Raw genomic sequence first — 23,878 nt, 5'->3', positions numbered from 1 at the left:
AGGCCCGCGTACCGCAAAAAAACAAAACAAAACCGAATGAACCACAGATAAAGAAAGATCTTACTGTATCTTTCACACACTCACCAAACTTAGGATCTTTGTTCCAGAAGTCTCTTTATGACTTGGTTCTACTTCCTATTTTATCACCCTTTGTCCCTCACCTGCAGGCTCTTCCACATCCTCTGCTTTGTTTTCCTTCCCGCCAATCCAAATTCTGTACTGAATGCAAGGCAAAGAACAACTTATCTACTTCAAAAAGCCTTCCCCAAATGCACCCAATTCACAGTGACTTCTTCACAGTCTTTAAACATTTATGAAAAGTTTTAAGCATATATACATATATACATACATGTATGTGCAACACTATTGGTCTTAGAACTATCATCTTTTTGTTTCACATGTGTATAGTTTTCTCCTCAACCAGAGGAATCGCTCCTTGATAGAAGGCTTGCTTATGCTTTTGAGATTTTGCTTCTCCTTAGCATTAGCGCAAGTTTATGAACAACAGATGTTTAGTTTTTGCTTGACGTGTATTTTCTGCCATAAGCATCTGGCAGGTGTGTTAAATCTGTGTAATTGGTGTGGTCTTGACATAGCTTTTAAAAGGCATAGGGCTAACTCTTTAACATCTTGCAGTTTTTAAACAAACTCATTTCAAGGAGATTCTGCAAATATGAATAAAAGTAATTTGCAATGTTATAGGATTTCTGTGAGAAGGCAGTAAATATGATAAGCAATGAGAAAGGCAAAAATAGCTGCATCTGGTCTTAAATTCTGACTGTGCTCAAACTCCATGTCGGCTTCGTTTTCCACTGCTTGGTAAAACTATCTTAAAAACATTGGCTTCCTGGTTTATTCTGAGCTCTCTCAGCGCCAAAGCATCCGTTGCACCATCCTGCTTCAGGCTTACTTGCGGTGACTCATACGTGCACTCTCCCAAGGCGTGTTTGGAAATTTGCTCTAACTTCTGGGCTATAGGGCATTTCTTTCTCACATTTTTCTTGGAAGAGTTCATACTTTGCCCAAGAGTAGTCACCCGTGGGGATTCTGATCCTCAGTGTTCAATGGCAGGGTTAAGGGGACAACCCCAGAATGTACCCACATTGCATTTGAGCTCGACATCTGCAACAGGATCAATGTAGACATGCAGGGTGGGGGAAATGTCTCTAGCTTCACCACTAATTTTTGTAACCCTTAATAAAAGGATGAAAGAATGCTTTTGTTCACATCTCATGGATCGTGACTTTTGGCAGAACAGCCTCTTGAGGCTTCTGTTTCTCCAGAGTTCCAACGCTGATTCCTCTCTGCTGTACCTTTTGACTCACCCTCTCCACGGCCCCCTCCTCTATGCCTACCGAGTCCTTCCATTTAAAATGCAAAACACAAACGCTTCTCTTGAGCCCGCCTCCTCCTACGGTACCATCTTGACTTACTCCACCTTGTCACCAATACATGTCGGCCCCCCTTTATCACTTTCATGTCCCTGTCTCGCTTTCATACACAGCTCACTACAATCTGGCAACCTTGGAGTATGCCCGCAATCTCAAAATACACCCACTCTTTCTTGGAACTTGGGACCACCTGATATTGCCACATTCGTATGGCCTTTTCTGGCCCTCCAGCTCCTTGATTCTGCTGGCCTGCCTGTTTGGACGGAGTGGACGCGCCCGTTTGAAGTTGTCTCCGGGCTTGGCTTTCAGTCCCTTGATTTTTCCTCGTCCTTTGTCTTTCTCAGACTCCTTCCTATTCTCACCGTCCACCTTAGGTCTAGGTCATTTCAGGGTTCCATCTTCAGCTTTATTCATTTCCCCCCTTAATGCTCTCCCTATGATGACTTCTTACATTGTCATGTCTTCAAATATCAATTAAATGTAATGGCCACTAAATGCTTCTCTTTACCTTTTCCATCCTCTGTAAGTTCCAGCCCAAGTTTTCAACAGACCCCAGGTTTGCCAGTCATCAAGCATCTCAAATGCATCATGTTCAAAACCAGATTCGATTCCCTTCCTACCCCCAAGGCTTGCTCCCCTGTTTGTCCCTCTGTTAACGACTATTTGTTCCAAGATATAAGCAGAATTGGTGTATGACTCCTCTGTCTCACTAAATACTGCTCATACTTCCGAAGGCTCTTGATCTGTTTCATTTTCATGTCGAAAGATGATCAAAACTGAGTTCTTGCCTCTGTTCTCTTCCTGCTCTTGTGTATGCTTTCCTCTGTGGTTCTCTGTGTTCCCTGTGCAAGAAACCAGATCTGATTGCCACTCTCCCATCCCCAAAGTTCCTGGTTCTGAAGGCAGTGGAGAACCAAGTCCAAGTGAAGCCTGGAATTCAAGGTCGCTCACCACGGTAACGCTAACCACGTTCCCTTCAGAACTTCATTTCTTACCACTTCATTGACCACAGGGGGAGGGGCCAGCCTCCCAAACTGCGTTCTAACCCTGTATGCACCATATACTTTCTTTTCCACCTGGTAAAATTCAACGAGAATGTTAAGGCTCAGCTCAAAGGGTCTTTGTGAAGCACCCTTACCCTTGGCTCCTAAGGAGAATTAACCATCACCTTCTGTGCCTACACAGCACTTTTCTTTTAGCTCTCCTAAGTCACCTTGTAATACAGTAGTTTTCATGTTAGTCACTGAGCTTGAGGAGTCCATGGTGTAGTGGGGTGAACAATACCTTATCCATTTGTTGGCCTGTCATCCATCCATCCATTACTCTGGCCAGCATTTTGAGACTACCACATTTAAGATCCCCTCCAGTGTTAATATTCTATCATTCTGAATATTATTTAATTTCTATATATAGAGAAAATAGTGTAAATTACAGGTTTAAGTACATGACATGGGCATCCTGTATCATTCGTGTCTTGATCATTATTAAATTTCCAGTGCTCAATAATAACTTAGCAGGTGCTCAATAAATGTGCTGATTGAATAAGTAAGTTAGTTCCTAGAAATTGATGGGAGGTTGACTTAGGAATAGGAATAGTGGAAAACAAATCTTGTTTTTCTCAATTTTTAAAAAGTTGTTTGCTTGAAATCATTGCACTTTTACCGAACTGAACCTCTGTAGCAGCTGAAATTACTTGACTGTGACAGATAGTTCTGAGTTACATATATTATGTGCACTGTTCTCTACTCCACAAAGTATTTCCTGAGCAACACAAGTGAGCACACTCAGGGCAGCGAGGTCCCAGCAGCAGCAGGCTAGCCGCCCTATAGAATGCAGCCCTAGAGTCTGTGGGCTTGAGGCCATCTCTGCTGGGACCCAGCCCGGCACTCACCTGTCCTGACCACGCAACGCACTAGCGGCATCATCTGGGTTTAGAGTTTTAACTTCCAACTTCGCCATTCCCTTCCTTCTCCAATACTTTACAGTCCTTTTCCCAATTGTTACTTTTCGTCTGCTTGTGTATATTACCCTATTTTCACCTACATTCCAATCCTATAAACCAGAAAACACAGCTGAATGAGTAACTGGGTAAATAGTCTCCTTGATTAGAGCCAATACCTTAAACATTTTCAAACTTTCCACGAAGGACCACATTAGATACCAACCATGACGTTATCCGTGCTCTATTAAATGAATAAAATCTGGCTTAAATGACAATAACTGTGAAGATACAAACACCCGTGTTTGCTTTAACATCTTTATTATCCTGAATATAAAAGACAGAAATCCTTGAAGATATAACAGAGTTCTTTATATGTGAAACATTATTTTTTTACAAGTGAAAAAATAAATACCTCTTGGAATAAAGGCTTATATGCTAATATGTGCCATAAAAAAGTAGAGTTTTAATATCTGACAAAATGTCTGTGCAAAGAAACAAATGCATAAACACATTACTGCTACATTAAGGCAATATGAAAAGTATACTCAGAAATCTCAGTAAAGTGACAGTGTAGGTTTCTAGCTTTAACTTAGCTAGTATTGCACCCAATAAGGTCATCCAGGTTCCAGACATCCTAGAAAACCAACAAGCTGACCAGGTTCCAAAATGCCCAAGTGGGAGTGGAAAACATGATTAAGAATATAGAAACAAAAAACCCCCGAAACCCCTCTAAAACATATAGAGGGACAACAAAAAGTTAATACTTAAGCATTTACTACCAAAAAAAAGCTTACGATATCTAGGATACCTACTATAAGGCTGTAAAAGGCTTGATGGCTCAAGCAAAAGCAACCCCACTGGCTGAAGCTGGAGCAGGGTGCGTCGGAGAACTCACGAACGACCCCTGCTTTGTACATGGCGAAGCTTCATCTCAGCGAGCAATGCTCTTCCTTCCAAGGAACATGTGCTCCCTTTTCAATCTTAAAATATTCCACCAACTCAAGAGGCCCAAGGAGTGCTGACTACTCCACAGAAATCGTCTAACCAGACTGGTAGCATTTTATAATTGAAAGGCTTGGGGACAGGGTAAGGAGAGGGGGAAAGAATAGGACACCATCCATGTGGAGGGATCTATTTTCCACTGGTTAGACTGGTTTAAATCTGACAACTTTGTGTCCACTTTAAAAAAGTCCCCGAATCGGGCTTCCCTGGTGGTGCAGTGGTTGAGGGTCTGCCTGCTGATGCAGGGGACGCGGGTTTGTGCCCCGATCCGGGAGGATCCCGCATGCTGCAGGGCTGCTGGGCCTGCGCGTCCAGAGCTGTGCTCCGCAACGGGAGGGGCCGCAGCAGTGAGAGGCCCGTGTATGGCAAAAAAAAAAAAAAAAGTCCCCGAATCGATTTTTAAATATGTTTGCCTCCCAATCTTTCTTGAACAAGTTAGAAAAACAGAAATGACATTAAAATGACAACTATCTCTTTAAGAAAAATTTTCCTATTAAAAATGTCCAGAGCTCTGTGACCCGTACAAAAAGAACCAAGTAAATCCTTAAAATGAATCCTTACAAAATTGGCTGCAAGTAGGAAACTTACCTTGGGATACGTTAAGGAGACTTAAACATCATTTTCTAAAAGGTACTCACTTTTGGCTATGCTGCCACTTAACTGACGTCAAAGATCTTCCTGATTTCTCTACTTGATCATAAAAAGAAGAAAAGTCCGAGGAACGTGTCTGGGTCCCAGAGCTCTTCCTGGTCACCAACCCGGAGGTGCTGATTCTACGCGTGGTACATTTTGGCGGTAAGGAGTAGTCATACTGTTTCTAGTCTTCCTTTTTTTTTTTTCCCCCTAAACGTTGCATGGCAGATGGGCGTTGGAGTATTTATTCTCTCCACAATCTATCATGTTTATAGTTTATACCAGTGCAGTTCATGGAGACATGGCATGTCCAGTAAGTGCACAGCAGATCAGATCACAGTCAGGTTGAGAAGACTGGTGTGGGTCGGCAGGTAGACGTGCTGGACGTGGTCCACCCGTGACCTGCAGACAGGACAGGACTGGAAAAGAGAAGCCGACAGTATGGGTTAGGACACTTCCAAAGGTCTGTGTCTTCAGTGTTCACCCATGGCACCTATTACAGTGCTTTTTCTAAATACGCTGTGGTCACAATTATTTCTAGCTTTCCACTGGGAGGGCTCTTTGCTTTCTAACAAGTCTGACATTTTATACCTGACAAAGGATTAAAAATAAATACTAGGAAAAAGTATAAATGAATGAAATTAATCAGGTTTTCAGTCAAACTCTTAAGGCACCGTGAGTAAAGTGATTATTGAAGACTTCTTGCTGTGCAATGAGGCTGTGGTCCCTACATGGGCTGATTATGAAGTCTCAGGCAGGGATGCAGGAGACCCTCCCGGAGACTGTGTCCTTGGCTCAGCTGGCTCAGGGTGCATCACGGGGGGATGCCACGTGGCTGGTGAGCATGGCCGCTCCTAGTCACAGGTCACAGCTCCACAGCCCTGGCTGGCCTCTCAGCAAGCATGTCCCTTCCTCAGCCACACGGGGAGCCGTAGGCATGAGAATCAGACTATGTGGATGAAAAAGGCAAATCCACGACCACTCCCAGGGAAATAACTCGTCTTAGGAGCGTGATCTACTCTAAGGAAGGACATGGGCATCCTCTTGGCTCATATGTAGCCCTAAAAATAGTTCTGAAATTAGCAGCTTCCGAGGGACTAGATGTCATTTAGGGCTAATTTTATGTAAAATCACAGTGACAGCCAACAGTTCTGGGAAATGAAAACAAATTGAAAATATTGTAAAAGGAAATGCAAGGTGCAAGAAAGAAAAAGATACTATGTAAGAGGTGCTTTTATTTTTTCTACTAATATTAAAATTAGTTTGACTTGCTAAGTGAGAGCTAATCCAAGGGGACCTTGGAGGCATAGGCAGTACTAAAAGGAAATTAATCACAAAAAATTAGGCGACAACCCACCCACGGATAACTGAGAGTTAACTATCACTCAAAACTCTAAGAATTCTTTCCCAAATAATACAAGTAAGCAAAAAAGACCATCCTCCGATGTGTCAAGAAGCAGAGACAACATGAAAGGGAAGAGGAGGAGGTGACCAGCCCCCAGGAGGCCTGGATTCCACTGCCCGGCTCAGCCACTAACTAGATGTGGTACCTTGTGAATCTGAACCTCATATCCAGGACTTGAAAGAAGCCTGTGATTTAGTAATTACATTGTTGAAAGGAGTGTGCTAATCCAAACTGTTTCCAAAGGGCAACACCTTCCAAGTCACAGATACAAAGACCCTCTGGATGGAGATGGACAGTCTCCATCTGTGCCTCCACAAGTCAGCACCTGGCCCATGCCAGCCGGCTGACCCCTCACCTGGAGCCGGGAGAACCCTCATCTGGAACTGGAAATGCCCCTTCACCTGGAGCTGGAAAACGCCCTCTCACCTGGAGCCAGGAGGACCCCCACCTGGAGCCGGGGGACCCTCACCTGGAACCGGGAGGATCCCCACCTGGAGCCGGGGGACCCTCACTTGGAGCTAGAAAAGCTCCCTCACCTGGAGCTGGAAACATCCCCTCATCTGGAGGTGGAAGGACCCTCACCTGGAACCAGGAGGAATCTCACCTGGACCTGGAAACGTCCCCTCACCTGGAGCCAGGAGGACCCCCCACCTGGAGCCGGGGGACCCTCACCTGGAACTGGGAGGACCCTCACCTGGAGCTGGGAGGACCCTCACCTGGAGCTAGAAATGCCCCCTCACCTGGAGCTGTAAACATCCCCTCATCTGGAGGCGGAAGGACCCTCACCTGGAGCCAAGAGGAACCTCACCTGGAGCTGGAAACGCCCCCTCACCTGGAGCCGGGAAGATCCTCACCTGGAGCTGGGTGGCGCAGCCCTCGCAGCACACAGTGTGGCCGCAGGGGCAGAAGGCTGAGTTGATCTCACCCTCGCAGCACAGCACGCACAGCATGGCCTCCTTGAGCTTGCGCAGCTTCTCCTGGAGGGCCCGGGTCTGCTGGCAGCCAAGGCCCTCGCAGCTGCCGCAGCTCATGCTGCTCTCCGAGGACTTCAAGGGAGAGTTTGGAGGGCTGGGGTCGCTTCTCGGCACGAGATCCAGCACACCCGCGTTGTACAGAGCCCTCCTGGCATGGTCATACGCCTCCTTGGAGGTTCTTTTAATATCGAAGACATACTTCTTGCCCAGGTTGATGTTTTCGTTCAGAAACAGAGAAGCCAAATGGCCCTTCAGGTCTCGGCTGTACTGCATCATGACGGCACTGGTCACCGTGTCGCACCTACGGACAGAGATAGAACACTCAACCTCAGTACTGACAGGCCTGGGCGTCCCCACGAGCCAGACCTTAAACACTGCTGTGAATAATGATGCTCATGGGAGCAGACATTAAATATTCTTGTTTGTGTGCTTGAAAATGAATTCTTCCAGTTTCATAGGTGTTAGGTATTTCAATGATTCTACCTCTGTGCTTCTCAAGTGTCTCCAAAGGAAGGAGCCCTGATCAGGCAGCTGTAAACCAGAGGGCACCTCCACCTCCAGGGACAGAACTACAGTCCAAAGCAGCTTATGGCAAGAAAAAGGAAATTCTTCTTTATAGTCTTGGCTTTATGTTAAAAATTGCTACAAATTTTCCATTCTGCTCCACAATGTGTGTGTCTACTTTAACATAAAAAAAGGGTTGGTTGCCTGCCAATTAAACTTCTTAGCTTTTAAAAAACTTTCCAAGTATTTGAGTCAAATCACAAGTCTACTTTAAAGCACCCCTGGAAATAAGGCTATCAATACAGTTATCGAGACATCCTCACTACACACTGAGGATTCAGGGTAGCAGCTCTCCCAGGAAGGAAAGACGACTTGGGTCATCCTGCGGGAAAAGGGCAAAAGCAGCGGCTGAACAGGCCGCACCGCTCAGTCACCTCAGGGAGGGGGAGCTCTGAGGAAAGGGCTAAGAGATAAGCAGTAGAGCGAATCCATGCATCTCACTCACTCTCTCTCTCTCTCTCTCTCTCTCTCTCTCTGTCACTCACTCAGTCACACACACACACACACACACACACACACACCCTGAGGGAAAAGCAGGATGATGTTGAGAAGGACCCCACTGCTATGGTAGAAATGAAGGGTTCGAAAACAACCGATTTCTTAAGCTCTATACAAGGTTCACGGACACAGTGATACCAGGAACCATAGGAGCCTTGCTGTCACCTGGAAGTCTCAGTATTGTGGCAGACGCTGGGGTTACGGGGTGCACAGGGGTACGTGCCTGTAAAAAGCATGCGTCTCGGTGATGGCTCGGTAGAGCCCGCTGGCTGCCCGGGTGCTGATCATCTTGAACAAGAGCACGATGCTGTTCCCAGACTCCTTGGTGATGGTGAGGTACACGTTCTTCCCTGACTGGGTAGCCATCTGCACGACAGGGTAAGCGATCCTGAAATGTGGGAAGAGAAAAGTGAGCAAGCCCAGGGAGATGGGTCACCGTGTGTGTGCTTCTGCAGGGTTCCCATGTGCTCAGGGCCCAGCCATAAAGCCAGACACTCTGCCTGGGACCATCAGATAAGCACTCTGCTCCCTAGGTATGAAGGCTCTTTGAAAAGAGTTGGAGAGGAGTACTGGCGCGAGTTTTGAAGTGTGTGTGATGTGAGTGTGTGTGTGAAATGAGATTTTTATAGCCGTGGATGACATGTAAAAAATATTAACTCTGTCACATCAGTACACTTGAGCCTATATTTAAAAAAAAATATTGGAATGGTTATCAAGGCCTGAATAAAATGAATGTACCTACCCAAAATGAAACACATTATTCCTAAAGGATGACTGTCTAGTAAATCCCTCTCCATTTCCTATTTTCACCATCAGAGCTACAAAAGTACATACACATGTAGGTCTAAACAAAAATTTAAGACTTGGGTTACCTATTAATTGGGCTGAAGTCATCTTTACAAATTGAGATTCCTTCAGGTCCAACCCCAATGAGGAGTTTCTGCCCTTCGCTGTCCCTCACAGAATGCCATTCTGTGCCGTAGTTTTCCATTGCGGACACAATCTGCAAAACCTGGTATTCAGCCGAAGCCTGGCTGGTCCCCTCCAACTCCTTATGCTTTGCCACAATGCTGCAAGACACCAAAAGGGCAGAGAGGCATACAGAGAGATTAACTGATGTAGTCTTCAGAGATAAATCGGTATCATTTTTGCTAGTGAATTATACTGACACTGTCATTTACGAATCACAAAAACTCAAAGCTATATACTATTGATATTTCATTTATTTAGCAAACTTATTGTAAAATACTTTTAAGACACTGTTCAAGATCTCAACTATTAAATCATTAGGAGAAAAAACTATTGGGGATGCCAGACGGGGATGAATTAAAAGAACTATGGAAAATCTCTAAAAATATACATAAGAAATTTATACGTAGCAATGTCTCATGCCATTTGTCTAGATTTGCTTTCTAAGTTTCATTATAATATAGCATTATATGGGATTGATTAGGTTATTTGCAACTGAAAAATGCAGGATCTATTTTATCTATTGGGGCGGACAGCCTCCAATACCATCCTTAAAGGTCCCCACCTCCTGGTATCCATGCCCTCGTGTAACTTCCTTCACTTGAGTGTACGCTGGAGTAATGACTTGCTTCTAATGTACAGAATACGGCCAAAGTGATGTGCTGTCACTCACTTCTGAGATTAAGTTATAAAGAGACTTTGAATCCGTCTTGGGTGTTTGCTCTTGCTCTGACTCAACTGCTCGTCCTTGGGGAAGCCAGTCCCCACGTTATCAAACAGCCCCCCCCCCCCGAAGAGGCCGCTGTGGTGAAGGCACAGGCCAGCCAACAAGTCACCTGAGCCAAACTGGAAGCAGATCCCTCCCTCGTGTGAGCCTTCAGATGAGACTGAACCCCCCCAGCAGCTTGACTGCAGCCTCCTCAAAGATCTGGAGCCAGAGAACCCAACCGGGCCACGGCCAGATTCCTGACCCAGAGAACTGTGAGATGATTTTGTTGTTTTAAGCCACTAAGTTTAGGGGGGGCAACCCTGTTACCCAGGAATAGATAATTAAGACATCTTTGTTAGGTCTCTTGGTTTAATCCTTGCTGGGATGAAGAAAATGCTGATAAACATGACAGACTTTTTAAGAGATACGCATTCTTAAAAGGTCAGAGATTTTACAATTCCTGTTATATAGTATTTTGTATAAGGGCATTTATTTGTGTGGATTATGTTTTGTGTTTGTAAGTTTCTCAAAGAAAAGGCTAAGAATCTCTTGAAAATAGTTGGTTATATTGGGCAATGGTCTAGTCTCAACCTCACAAATTACCTGTATCTATCATAGTTTGATTTTCTTCTGGAAATTCTTATAAATTCGCTAGATCTATGACAATAAACATGAGCCTGAACTGCAGCCTCACCTGTTCAAGGTGGCACTGGAGAGCTCCTTGGCACACAGCTCTTCATAGCTGTACTTGGCTGTGTTCTGGTTATAGTCGCCAAACTTGGTCTGGGCCAGGAGGGCACTGAGTTCCACTGCTTGCTCTGGTGAACACTGGAGGTGGCCTGCCAGGAGGGCCTCCTTGATATGCAAGAAAAAGATATGCCTGCAAAGCAATGTGAGAGTGAGGTTATGCTGAGGGACTAACTTGGTATCGGACCCAACCGCTTAGCAACTTCATAATCCCATTTAAGTAAGGAAAAGAGAGCAAGGAAGAAGGCTACCTTAAAAATGCTTACAGTTACAGACTCTTTTTTATCATGAGTAGTAAGGCAAAATAAGTCTAAGGATTAAGTTTCTCTGAAACAAAAAGTCTTAACCCAAACAAAACAAGTCTAACTATGACAAGTTCAGTAACATTCAAGTTACAAAATGTAAAATAATTATATACATGTTTCTGCATTACACTATTTAAAAGAAATGATCTTAATCAGAAAAACTTTATCTTGACCTGTAATTATTATCTTACAAGCCTCACCTTTATTCAAATGACCCTCAAATCTCTGGTTTTTTTTGTTTGTTTGTTTGTTTGCGGTCTTCAGTATCCCAATTTCACCTTCTTCAAAGCCAAACTTTCTTCCCAAACCCACTTTTTCTCCCAGTGGAAACCAGAGACTGATTTGTTATTTTTACCACAGACTCACTTTTGACTCTTCATCTTCCTTCTGTCTCTGAAAACTCTTTAAATCCAGTTCCATTTTTCCCATTTTTACCTCCTCTATCCTACTTGTAGCTCTCAACTGTCAGAGAATTTACAATATCCTCTAAGCTGATCTCTCTTCTAGACTCTGTGAATCCATCTTCCAAGCTGCTTGCTTCTGATATAAACTTGCCATTTCTCCGCTCAGAATCCTTCAAGGGATCCCCATTGTTTGCCAAGGAAGCACACGGTCAGCATGAACCCAGGGTTCTCCACATCTGGCCCCAGATTTCCAGCCACATCTCCTGTCATTCCCTCCAGCCACTATGTCCCAGGAAAGGGACAATTCCTCCTTCTGGAAAAACCAAGTACATTCACGCCCCCACGTCTCTGGTCTTGCTGTTCCCTCTGTCCTGAAGGCCACTCCTCCTGTCCCCTCATTTGGATACCCTTTTGTCTATATCACATGCAAACTATCTATTCCTCTATTATATTTGACATGTTCTAACTTCTAGTATTTAGCTGCACCTGAGCTGACTTCATAAGTGCCTCTAACATCAGAGAGTTCTATAAATGTACGTAAAACTACACGTGGTCTGCAACTAGTTTATATTCCCATCCTGGTTTCATTCCATCTGAGCCTGTCCTAATTGTATACAACACTGTATTCTACATTTACCGAAAGGTATGTGAGAATTAGAAATCCTGGAAAACTTCAGATATTGTTGCCTGCCAATCCGTGTTGCCTAAGATTCTGAACAGAGTATCTGAATTGTCATAGGCACACTGGCCTGGATTATGAAATCTGCCTCTGGCAAATGTATAACCTTCCTTGGATGACTCAATACAGCCTCTCAAACATGCTGCAATGCCATACTATTCCTTCTGTTAACAAATGAATTATGATCATCATTGTAAAGCTCTGAACAGGGTTCCTAAATTCCCCCCCTTCAGCTGGATACCCTTATTCCAGTCCTCGAGATGCTTTTATTCATATGCTAGCCTTGTGTCTGACATCCAGGTAGAAGGGATAAGGTGAACAATGCAAAAAGAAGGAGGCAAGGGAACTTGAGGCTAGAAATACAAGGAGGGGCTCTGTTGAGAGTCTCAAAACTTCAGGCTGACAAGAGCCATTTAATCCTCCTTTAAGAAATGTTTAAATTCAACATTTTGTGCCTTCTATAATGATAAAGAAATGTTTAAAATTATCAGACTCTGCCAAACACTGCAGTTTTTTCTTTATTCAAAGCCGCCTATGAAGAAATCACAGTGAAGAACGCATAATAGCACTGGAAGAAGATAAGCATGGTTTTTATTAACCCAAACATCTGCTTGTCTTTAAAGTATTTCTGACATACTGCTAAACTGAGAAGGGGGTCCTTACTGGGGTAAAGAAATAACTACAAAAATAACTTGTTTTAAAATAGCTATCTGAGGACTGAGGTCTAGCCGTCCCTTAAAATCTTGGTGTTACAACACTGCTTCAGCCCTCAGAAAGCTTTTTAGAGGACTGTTCAGTAAACGTCATCTTGATTAAGGTGCCTCTGTCTCTGCATTCATCAGTGGACATGTTAGTAGGGAACAAAAACTTAAATATATACTTCCATTAAAGAAGAAAGTATGTGCTGAAAGATTTTAAGGGTATCACCCAAAAACCGAAATATATACTTCCATTAAAGAAGTATGTGCTGAAAGATTTTAAGGGTATCACCCAAACTAAGTCTTCTCGATTTAATTACTGCTTATGTGAAAATGTCTTTTAACTTATTTCCTAAGTATTAAGTTAGAGACTAGTTTAGCCTACAAAAGAAGAGTTTCAAAATTGATCCAATTTCCTTTTCCAAACTATCCAGGACCGACTTCTGGACAGACAGCTGTCAAAATCAAAAGCAAAGAAGCAGCAGTAACAAAATGTTAACAGGTGGTCAGCAGCCTAAGAGTAATGTGATCCTTCCTTGGTCTGGGAGTCAGAATTTTTCAAAAGGAGGTGGGGGACAATAGCCTTTTCAACATACTCCACATTCTCGGCTGCATTGCGCTCGATACCCTGTGAGTACAAAAATCCTCCTCCTTATCATTTACAGAAACTTTCTGGTAAGGCCCTTCCTGCATTTTGCCGTTTCATGGCTATAAAGCAACCTTTTCATTTCAAGTCAACAAATCTGCCACGCATCGCCACTGTGCCAAGCCCTATACTGGGGTCCCAGGGTGAATATATCTGATGGCTCCTGTTTCGATGCAAGGTACAGCCTTTTGGTGTCAAGGAATGTATCCTATCAAAATAACTCTGGCTACAAACTGGCTCTTGGGTGATAAGTTTATGCTCTCCAGGAGAAGAGCACGTGCAGCATTGACAGCAAAGGTCACAGCGGTGGCAGGCCATCTGCAGACTCTATTTAATGTGGTCTTTCGAAGAGGGAGAATGGCAGGGCATACAGAAACATTTCCACACGGAATCCAGTGATGGCTCAATAATTAGGGGTGGTTTTCAGTCAAGTATTTTCTCCTATTATTTTCTCTCCAACCATCTGGCCTGTAACTGTCTGGCTCATGGATCTCCCCCCCCCACACACCTCCCATTTCGTAAAGTGGTTAAAAGTCACCAATAATATCAAAATGAGCAGATGTGGTCAAAGAAGTCAGGCCTGCAGTGTTTTTTTTTTTTTTTAACTAAAGATCAAAAGTGGTTGGCCTATCTAATTCAATTTAGGCTACATGCTAGAATCATAAACAGAAAGAAAGCCTTTGGAAAAAATGATTTCTTTGTCTTAAGCAAACGTCTATGAATATGTCCTAACAGACATAAGCTCATTTTCTAAACATTGTTCTGGTTGCACCTTGAAATTCATGACTCTTCAAGCTTTACCCAGTTACTAAGAAAACGGATACACTTTCAATATATGGATGGGGTTTGGAGCCCCAAAGTGAAACATTCTAGCTAACTCATGTCTTTGCATTTAATGAATTCACACTTGCTGCAGCATTAGAGAAGACTTAAAAAAAGGGGGGGGGGATAAATATAAGGATATGTCATATTTTAATTTAAAAAAGAGTCACATATCCTTAATATATTTTTGTTTCAGAGTATGTACTTCAGATTTCCTCTGTGTTTAAAATGAACTCCTTTCCATAGCTTTACGGAATAAAGTTAGGTCATTTATCTTTTGAGAACTGTTATCAGAGCACTCTCCTCTAAACCCTGGCTTGTCTCATAAAGAACTCATCTAACAATCAAAGCAGAACTCTCTGCAAACCAGTCGGGAGTTGTCGATCTGCTCATTGCAGTTACTCTCAATTACTGCCCTCCAGTTATCTTCCCAGTTACGTAATTTTGAAGAGCTTTTCATGACACAAATATAAAACAACTATCTCCACACTTACTATTAAACTCAAAATTAAGTAACTAATCTAAGACATCTCGAAAATGGCTAAGTAGCTATTTTTAAAAAGTCTCCAGTCCTAATAACTGAAGTGAATTTCTCCCCAAGAGACTGACTGAACTTGGCCCTCCTTTGTAATGGCTGGTTTGTCCCTCAGAGAGCGAGACACCCACTGAGATCACCCATATGCCCAGATCACCCATATGCCCGCCCCAGTCCAATGAGTCATTAAACCACAAGCTCTAACTGCCAAGTTATATTTAAAAATTATCAAGTCACAACAGAATTGCTATAGGTTTGTTTTGTATCTTAAATTCCAGTGAAACAAAAATCAGTTCAAGATAGATCACAGGCCTAAATGTAAAAGCTACAACTGTAACCCTTTTAGAACTAAACATAGGATATGAGTATCTTCACGACTTGGAGGTAGGTTCCCCTCAGGATGCAGTCAGCAAAAACCGTAAAAGAAAAAAGTGGATAAATGAGACTTCACCAAGGTTAAAAACTTCTACTCATCAAAAGGCATCAAAAACACAGGCAAACCACAGGAAAAAAAAAATACACTTATAAAACATATATCTGACAAAGGACTAGTATATATAAAGAATTTGTGCAGCTCAAAAATAAAGACAACAACTCAATAAAAAAGGGCCAGTGACTTGAATAGATACTTCGCAAAAGATGTACAAAAGGCCAATAAGCACATGAAAGTGTTATTAATCAACAGAGATGTAGAAATTAAAACCACAATGTGCTACCACTATAAACCCACCTGAAACCTGGCAGGGATGTAGACGCACTGGTCCCCTGTACATTGCTGACAGGAGTACAGAATGGTACAATTGCTTCGGGAAAAGATGCGGCAGTTACTTATAAGCTAAACAATTACCTCCTCTAGGACCCAGCTCTTCCATTCTTATTTACTCAAGAGAAATGAAAACACATGTCTACAAAAGACTTGTGCTTGAATGCTCAGAGCAGCTTTATTCACGATAGCTGGAAAAAAGGTATTCATCATAGGAGTATGCATAAACAAACAGCAGCACGTTCCTACAGTGGAATACTATCCAGCAATAAACAGGAACGAGCCGCTGATGTATACAATAAGATGATGGGTCTCGAAAAATTTATGATGAACAAAAGGAACCGGACACAAAAGAGTACATACTGTGCGATTCCACTGACATGAAGTAGAACAGGCATCACTAAACTATGCTGGAAAAACATACAACCTGGTTGTAGGGTGGCGGTAGGGAAGGGGGGGTGGGAACGACTGCAGAGAGGCATGAGAGAACTTTCTGGAGTGATGGTTAATAGTTGATAAGGGTTTTGTTTAAACAGGTACATCCATTTGCCAAAACTCATTAAGTGGTATATTAGGATTTAGGCATTTCATCATATATAAATTTTCTATCAATCAAAAGAAAAAAAAGAACTGTAGGCAAATACTGAGTTCTAGTTAGTGATACGCATACTGAAGTATTTAGGGAGATGTGTACTCACATACAACTTATTTTGAAAAGCATGAAAAAATAGACTGATGGATGGATAGAGGGGTCAATAAATGGATAAATATGTGATAAAGCAAGTATATTAAACTGTTAATAGTAGAATCTAGGTATTGGGTGTTCACTGTAAAAATTTTCAACTAATCCGTACATTTGAAATTTTTCATAGTAAGAGGTTGAGAAAATAACACCAGTAAAAATCCCTAGGGTCAAGGTTCAGAATTCAAATGAAGAGCCACACCTAAAATGAACCATCACATCTACCACATTTCATGGAAGGCTTACAATTGACAAACCTGTCACAGCCAATAGTTACCAAGTCAGGTCTCTATTCAGGTTTAAGGAAATCCTTCTCAAAGCCCAAAATGCAAAATGGGAATCACCGATAAATTTACTTTCTCCTCAGGCTCCAAGGCAGTTAAAAGATAAGGAGGGTACAGGTGAGGGAAATTCCTAAGTTCAAAAGTAGTTACAACTCACAGCAGAAAAACACTTGGAAGCATAAAATCTGGACTTCTAAAAAATATGATTACTCACAGTAGATAGCTGTCCCTAGGCAAACAACAGTCCGGGCAATCTTGTAGTTTAAGAGCATTAACTACAATCTCTTTCTCAACAATTTAGATTAGTGTGGAGGGCTATCAGGTCCAGAAGAGGTCTGGGATCGGGCTGTAGTGGTACACGACTCAGAGAATAAATAAACCTGGAACCTGACCCCACTGGTCACCCTGAATCTGCCCTTTGCGCCATCTAAATATTCAAATTTTATTTATAATGACATTCAAAATGAACAGTTCATTTTGTTTACATAAAAATAAATTTCTCAAAGTTCTCTGATATTTCATACACATATATAAGTATCAGAAATTCACAAAGAGACTGAAGGGGCCCAGGCGGGCGGTCTGTGGCTAAAATAACCATATACCACCACAAACATCCCGTACTCTGAACAGAAAGAAAAACTTAAATAAGAATTCAGAAATGTAATTAAACTTTCTTTGGAAATAATATACACGTCTGTCTTTACCATTTTTTACTTTCCTGGAGCCTATGTTGTATTTGGGCGTACCAAAAAAAAAAAAGAATGTGTCATTCCACTCTTAGGCATGTAGTTGATATGAAGAGCATAATACTCCTGCAATGCATCCTATGGAATTTACCCATCCTGAATCACACAAAGGTAAATTCTGTAATCAACCTTTCCCATCGTGACAATGTGTTTTGTTTTAAATTTATTTATTTTATTTATTTTACTTTTGGCTGTGTTGGGTCTTCGTTGCTGCGCGCCGGCTTTTCTCTAGTTGCGGTGAGCGAGTGCTACTCTTCGCTGCGATGCGTGGGCTTCTCATTGCGTGATGATGTTTTATAAGACTTTGAATGTGATTACAGGCACTGGCTAGGGTCAATGTGATTCAGCTGTGTACTGATTTGAGATTATCACCCCCACCTGCCTATAGTTTGCATGTGGCATTTGCTTTGTGGGTTTCAGTGATGCCATCTTCCTTCGATTTTCACTTGTCTAAGTAATATTTGTTGAGAGACAGGGAAAATTTGAGTTTAATAAGTAGTCAGGACCTACAAATTGGGTGAAATTAGATAAAGTGAGCCTGCGGCTTGAAAACTATCTGAACTTCATAAAAGGTCCAGGAGCGTGGTAGTTCATTCTAGATAAGAACAACCACAATGAACAAATGCCTTGGAATGAGGTAGAGGGGGCGAAGGAAGGAAGCAAGCAAACAAAAGAATGCCAAGCACTGAGCAAATTCTTAACTGAGAAAAATCACTACAAAACATTTTTTAGTGGTGAGAACTCTTTTAGACATTCTCAAACTTTTCAGGTTATAGAAGCAAACTGGCAAACATTTCAATACCTATAAGAAAATTTATATTATCACAGTATCAGTTAACCCTATTTTTTTTTATTTCCAAGTTCTTAATTCATTGATTCAACAAATATTTACACACCAAGCACTTGCTAGATTCTGGGTATACAAGGTTGATCAGCTCCTTGCTTAATGGAATTTTAGATTATTAGAGCGGCTGACAATAAGCAAATTGTCACATAAGTAAATGGAGTGTTACACACTCATTAAATGCTATAAAGGAAAGCTACATGATGTCTTGGGAGAGTTTAGTCTCCTGAGCACGCCTGGAGAAGGCTTCCCCGGGGAGTGATGAGTGAGCTGGGGTCTGAAGCCAAATGCATCACTGCTCGCGACTTTTAAGATCCTAATGAGCTGCAACGTTCAGGATTATAGCATTTCCATGAACATGTAGTTCAGCACTCACGGAGCCCCTGTATTGGGACTGGTTTCTGGGATAGAGGATTCAGGTGTTGGTAAGTCTTAACCAAGCAGGGTGCCTCTAGCAAAGAACACAGGGCTCTGCTAAAATGTGGCAGTCAAGGAGAAACAGAAAGATTTTACTGGGAATGGATGGTATAATTACCATCCCTGAAGATGAAGCATATAATTCTCTAATCTCTGGTTTTGAAAATGTTGACAAAATCTGGTCTGAATTGCTGTGAATAACCGAAAGCCTTTGAAAGGTAATAATTTCAAAGATGATTATGATTTCAGATTTACTTCTGGAATATATTAATTTCACTTTTTGTTTTAATCCATAGCATGGCAAACATCTGCTGAAAACACCTGCTGTCGCCAATCTCTGAAAGGTGCCAGCTGAGTCTAAGCAAAACTCTCTGGTTACTTTCCAGAATCCCCCATTCCAGAGCAAACATAATTATCCAGGTAAAGAATCAAATCTAAAATCAGGCCACATCAGAGGCCAGACTAACTCTATCTACCAATCTAAGCAGACATTGGATATATTTTTTCTCTCTTCAGAGAAATGTATTTAGAAAAAGCATTAGGAAAATAATACGGAGAGGAAGCAGAAGCCAAGAAAAAGAAAAAGTCTACTGCTAGAAGGGATTTAAAGAATCTCTTTCAGGGTTTTCAGCTGGGCTCAAGTCTTGGAAGGCTGTACATGCTGGTGGCAGACTGCTGAGCTGGACCCAGAACGCAGGGGCTTCTGCCTTGCCCCTAGAGCTCTGCTCTTACAGACAGGCCTTCCTGCCTGTCATTCTCACAGCAGCCTTCCTAATCTAATGCAAACTAATATATTAACTGGCCCCCAGTCAGGCCAGCTACTGTGAGCAGGCTGCTTTAATTGTCCACAGAGACAACTTGGCTAGGATATTTCAGCACCATTTAATAAACTGTCCCGACACTTTCTGCGTATTAAATGGAAATGACTTATGACTTGACTTCATGACTTGATGAAGAGCTGGGAAAATATCACCTCTCATAACTGGACTGGCAAAGCTGAGCTTACTCACCATGTAAACACATCTATTTTATTTTCATGGCATTTTATATAAATATTTTACAACAAATGATTAAATATCAAAAAAGTTTATCAACCAGCTTTATCTTGATAACATAATATTAGGGAAAATAAGTATTTCTGTTCCGTAGTATCATGCACATAAACACAATGCTAATTGTAACTACATTCGACACAGCACAACTACTGATCCCAATGAAAAGGTACAATGCTAATTACAATGCACTTTATCTAGTTATTAAAGCAGAATGCTATATAAACTTTAGGTGGCATTTTCTTCAAATTCTGTATCTATTTCAGAGAACCCCACAAAAACAAGTAAAATACACCAATATTTTAGAAGTGAAAATCACATGAATTTTTCAGTATAATTTCAAAAGGAATGACAATCAATTAAAATTACCTAGTCTAACTAGGTATGTGCAATGTTTGAGTGCTATTAGACATGAATCTCGAGTCAAAGTCAATTCAGTCAATAAAGTAGGAAATTTGATTCCAATTCTAATTCATAAAATATCTCTATTTCTTGCATGAATAGAATGGAGCTGATAATAGTTATTAACTCTATTACAAGAAAGCACAGGTAAAGACTAGTAGCAAATTGTAAAATCTGTAAGCATTTATAATACAGATGTATGTATTATATTATGACTGCAGCCACTGGGTTTTTTTTAAGATTATTTGATCTGGACCATTTTTTTAAAGTCTTTATTGAAGTTTTTACAATATTGCTTCTGTTTTATGTTTTGGTTTTTTGGCCACGAGGCATGTGGGATCTCAGCTCCCCAACCAGGGATCAAACCTGCACCCCCTGCATTGGAAGAGGAAGTCTTAACCACTGGACCGCCAGGGAAGTCCCTCAGTCATTGTTTAAATGATGTATTTGGTCCTCCAAGCTTCTGCAGATTTAAAAAATAAATCTGTGTCATCAAAATAGATTTGAATCTGGAGGCCCTGTAATAATTGCAAAATAATGATAAAGCTACACAATGAAAATTCCAAGGTGTTTTATATATATATGTATTATTTTCTCTTACTCAACTGCAAGTTATCACACTGAAGTGCAAAGTGGCAGCATTCACAAATCCGCTTTAAAAAAAAAAAAAAAAACCCAACCTATCCTGATTCATATAGACAGCTAAAACATCCTTAAATATGAAATCACTTGAATATTTTGCAACACATTTTCAGGAGCACTAAGAATTCAATATACTAGCTTCCCTCAGATACAAAATTGAACACTCCTCTCACCATTTAAAGCTCCATAAAAAGGCAAAGGAGAGATTTCAAATTCAAATAAATAGTATTTCAAAATACGTGTCTATACGTCCTTTGGTAAACAACCAAAAAAATGACATGTTAAAAACTCTTAAAGGATATGGCTCACTCATTACTCATAAGTCTCACACTCACATTTTTTATGTGCATGGCAAATTTCCAATCCAAAGGATTATGAAAAACATTAGAACTAAGATCCAAAGTTTACCGTGTTTAAAAGTAGTCATTTTCCTTTTTCTTTTTTTTTTACATGCCACTATAAGATTTAGGTCTCCTGCATTTCAGCAGTAAATATTAAACACCAGTTTCCTAGCTTGGCTCATCCTTGAGAAAAGTATTACAGCCAGTCCAGGGGAGAATCCATTTTCTGTTTGAAAAAGGAAACCACATGCTCCAATTGTCTACCACTAGTGGTGGCTTTCTAGAAGAGATAAATTTAACAATCTGAACTCAACAATTATGTATAAACTATCTGTGGGGTAGTGTTAGATTACTACTGACCTTAAAAGAGTTTTCTGACTAAGTTTTCAAGAAATTGAAAAACTTTTAAAATTCGGACAGAGCTCTTTGCTACACACTGTAACTTGACACTAGGCTGAAGAAGTTGACCAAGTTTAAGTAACCCAAGAGGAACTGTTTCCTGCTTTCTGTTAGAGCAGTCTGCAATGACCTGTAGTAACACTGCTGAGACAGAGGTTACTATCGGGCAGTAGATGCCGCTATCAGGAAGTCAGTTAGGTCTTTTTTCTTTCTTTCTTTCTTTTTTTAATTTTTTTGCGTTGTGGCACTGATCTCAAGTGTTTGTAAGAATTCAACCTTACTCTCCCATTGCCTATAAAAATAAGAAAAACACCAGAAGAGGTGGAAAATGTACCCCAGGCCAACTATGCAGCTCTCTTTTCACCTCAACAAAAGAACTGTGCTATGGAAAACTTCTAAGTTATAACCAACTCACTCTGTATCAAAACAAATTTGCCTGTGAACATCTCTGGGAAGGTGCAGTGGCCCTTCCTAAATGGAATCAAAGGTCTATTTGACATTGGTTTATTTTAGCGTCACTTTACCTAGTCTGCTCCTGTAAGATGAGATGAGGCTCCACGAAGAACTTGACTCTCAGTTTAAGCCGGTAAGGGGCTAGCCCATCCATCTGCTGGGAGATCCGATTTCTCAGATTTAGCCATAAACTTTCACCTTTGCTACCCGTAAACTGCAGTCCAAAATAATCAACTTCTATAATTCCCAATCGCCTGCACACCTAAAACAAAAACGAATGCAGTGTGGGTGAGCAAGCGGTCCATGTGGTCAAAGCAAACCCAAAGACTCCATCTGAGTCTAAGATTCCTGCCTATTCTTTTTTTAAAAAAAAAAAAAACAACAAAGTTCAACAACGGTGTTACAATTCCTGTTGTCAGCTAAAACAACAGAGTTCTAAGGCTCCAGTGATGCGAAACCACTAGATGTAGTATAGAGGCACAAAAGGAGTTCTCAAAATGTAGCCTTCCAGAAAGGCTGAGGACGGGAATCCACGGGGTATTTTCCTTTTTATTCCAATCACTGGAATTCCCTCCACTAGCACAATCTGCACAGCTGATTTGGCAGCTTATTATCTGGACAATTTTAACCATCTGGACTCCAAAAAAGCAAACACATTGAGGAAACACGCTACAAGTGTCAGCTAAGCTTTGCGGGAGGTTTTCCAAACATCTCAGGTCGAGGGGGTTGGAGGGCACAGCGTTTCACTTGAGATCAAATTTTCTGCCACACCACTATGCACTGTTTGGAACCGTTCCTCCTCACTCCTAAGGAAACGCGTGCTTAAAGACAACCGAGGAGTCCACGACCCAAACCTACCGTCCTCTCGTCCCCAGCGAATCGGGAGATGCAAGGAGGTGCATAAGAAATGCTTCTCCATTTGAGAAGCATCAAGAGACAAGGGCACTGCTTGTCTGCCAAGCAACCCGAGGGACCTGCGACCGCCTCCAGCCACCTCAACCCGGGACGCAGGTGGCGCTGCCAGGCCCCGCGGGGACCCGACAGGAGGCATCATTCACACACCTGAGACAGGTGTGCTGGGCCTCCTTCTTCCGGGAAAGTCCCGGGCTGGGGGGCAGGGGGGCAGGCCCGCCGCGCATCCCCCGCGCCCTCCACCCCCACCCCACCACGCGACCCCGGCACGCCACGAAAGGGCCGTGCGCCCCACGGCCTCGTGGAGGAGGGGGCGCAGGCCGGGCGCCTGGGGCGCACTAACCCCGCCGCCGCCGCTGCGCCGCCGGCCCCCGGCAAGCGGCGCGTCCCGGCGCCACAGCGAGGCCCCTCGGCCTCGGGGAACCGGCCTGGACCCCGCGCCTGGCCCCTGGTCCTCACCTGGTTGAGGCAGTCCTCGCCGTTGGCTTTCGCCTCCACCTCCACCTCCATCAGCACCGCGTCCGGCCTCGTCACATAGCACAGCATGGCTAGGGCCGCCGCTGCCGCCACAGCCGCCTCGTCTTTGCTGTGCGCGGGGTTCAGACCCAGTTCCGGGCTCGGCGAGGCTGGCCCTCGGGAGGCTGAAGCCCTGCAGACCACTGCCCTGCAACCCGCAGCCGCCGCGCCCTCCCCGCCACCCCCTCTCCAGCCCGCCCGCCAGCTGGCTCTCCGACTCCCGCGGCACCGCCGCACTCCAGCAGCCCGACTGCCTGCGCCGCAGCGGGGACTTCTCTGATATAGCGGCCCCGCCCCCTTCGGCTGGGGCCCCCGCCAATCACGGAGGCCCCGCCCCTCCGCCGCCGCCCGACCAGCCAATAGCAGCGGCCGTTCGGCCGCCGCCCGACCTCCCAGAGCCGGGTGAGTTCCCCCGGCCGCCGGGGAGGTGGTAGCTCGCGGG

The 23,878-nt window shown here is 42.9% G+C and overlaps 1 protein-coding gene across 2 annotated transcripts; it reads right to left on the bottom strand.

Annotated features, from left to right (window-relative positions):
* Positions 1-5,178: 5,178 nt before the first annotated feature.
* On the bottom strand, positions 5,179-23,614 carry MYLIP (myosin regulatory light chain interacting protein). 2 transcript variants are annotated; one of them, XM_089918383.1, is made up of 7 exons: positions 23,380-23,614; positions 22,080-22,270; positions 10,782-10,967; positions 9,282-9,479; positions 8,633-8,797; positions 7,182-7,648; positions 5,179-5,387 (listed from the first exon to the last, which is right to left on the bottom strand). In XM_089918383.1, the coding sequence occupies exons 1-7, from the start codon at positions 23,464-23,466 to the stop codon at positions 5,260-5,262; spliced, it is 1,422 nt and encodes a 473-aa protein (XP_089774509.1). In that variant the 5' UTR covers positions 23,467-23,614; the 3' UTR covers positions 5,179-5,259. The 2 variants fall into 2 exon arrangements, with proteins under 2 accessions (XP_089774509.1, XP_022442426.1); XM_022586718.2 differs by having other exon boundaries at positions 7,228-7,648; positions 23,380-23,610.
* Positions 23,615-23,878: the final 264 nt, after the last annotated feature.

Source organism: Delphinapterus leucas, chromosome 10 (assembly GCF_059928025.1).
Source record: "Delphinapterus leucas isolate spDelLeu-1000000601 "Yukka" chromosome 10, BTC_Dleu_Yukka2, whole genome shotgun sequence".
Lineage (NCBI taxonomy): Eukaryota > Metazoa > Chordata > Mammalia > Artiodactyla > Monodontidae > Delphinapterus > Delphinapterus leucas.
This window is presented reverse-complemented; position numbering and strand designations above follow the sequence as displayed.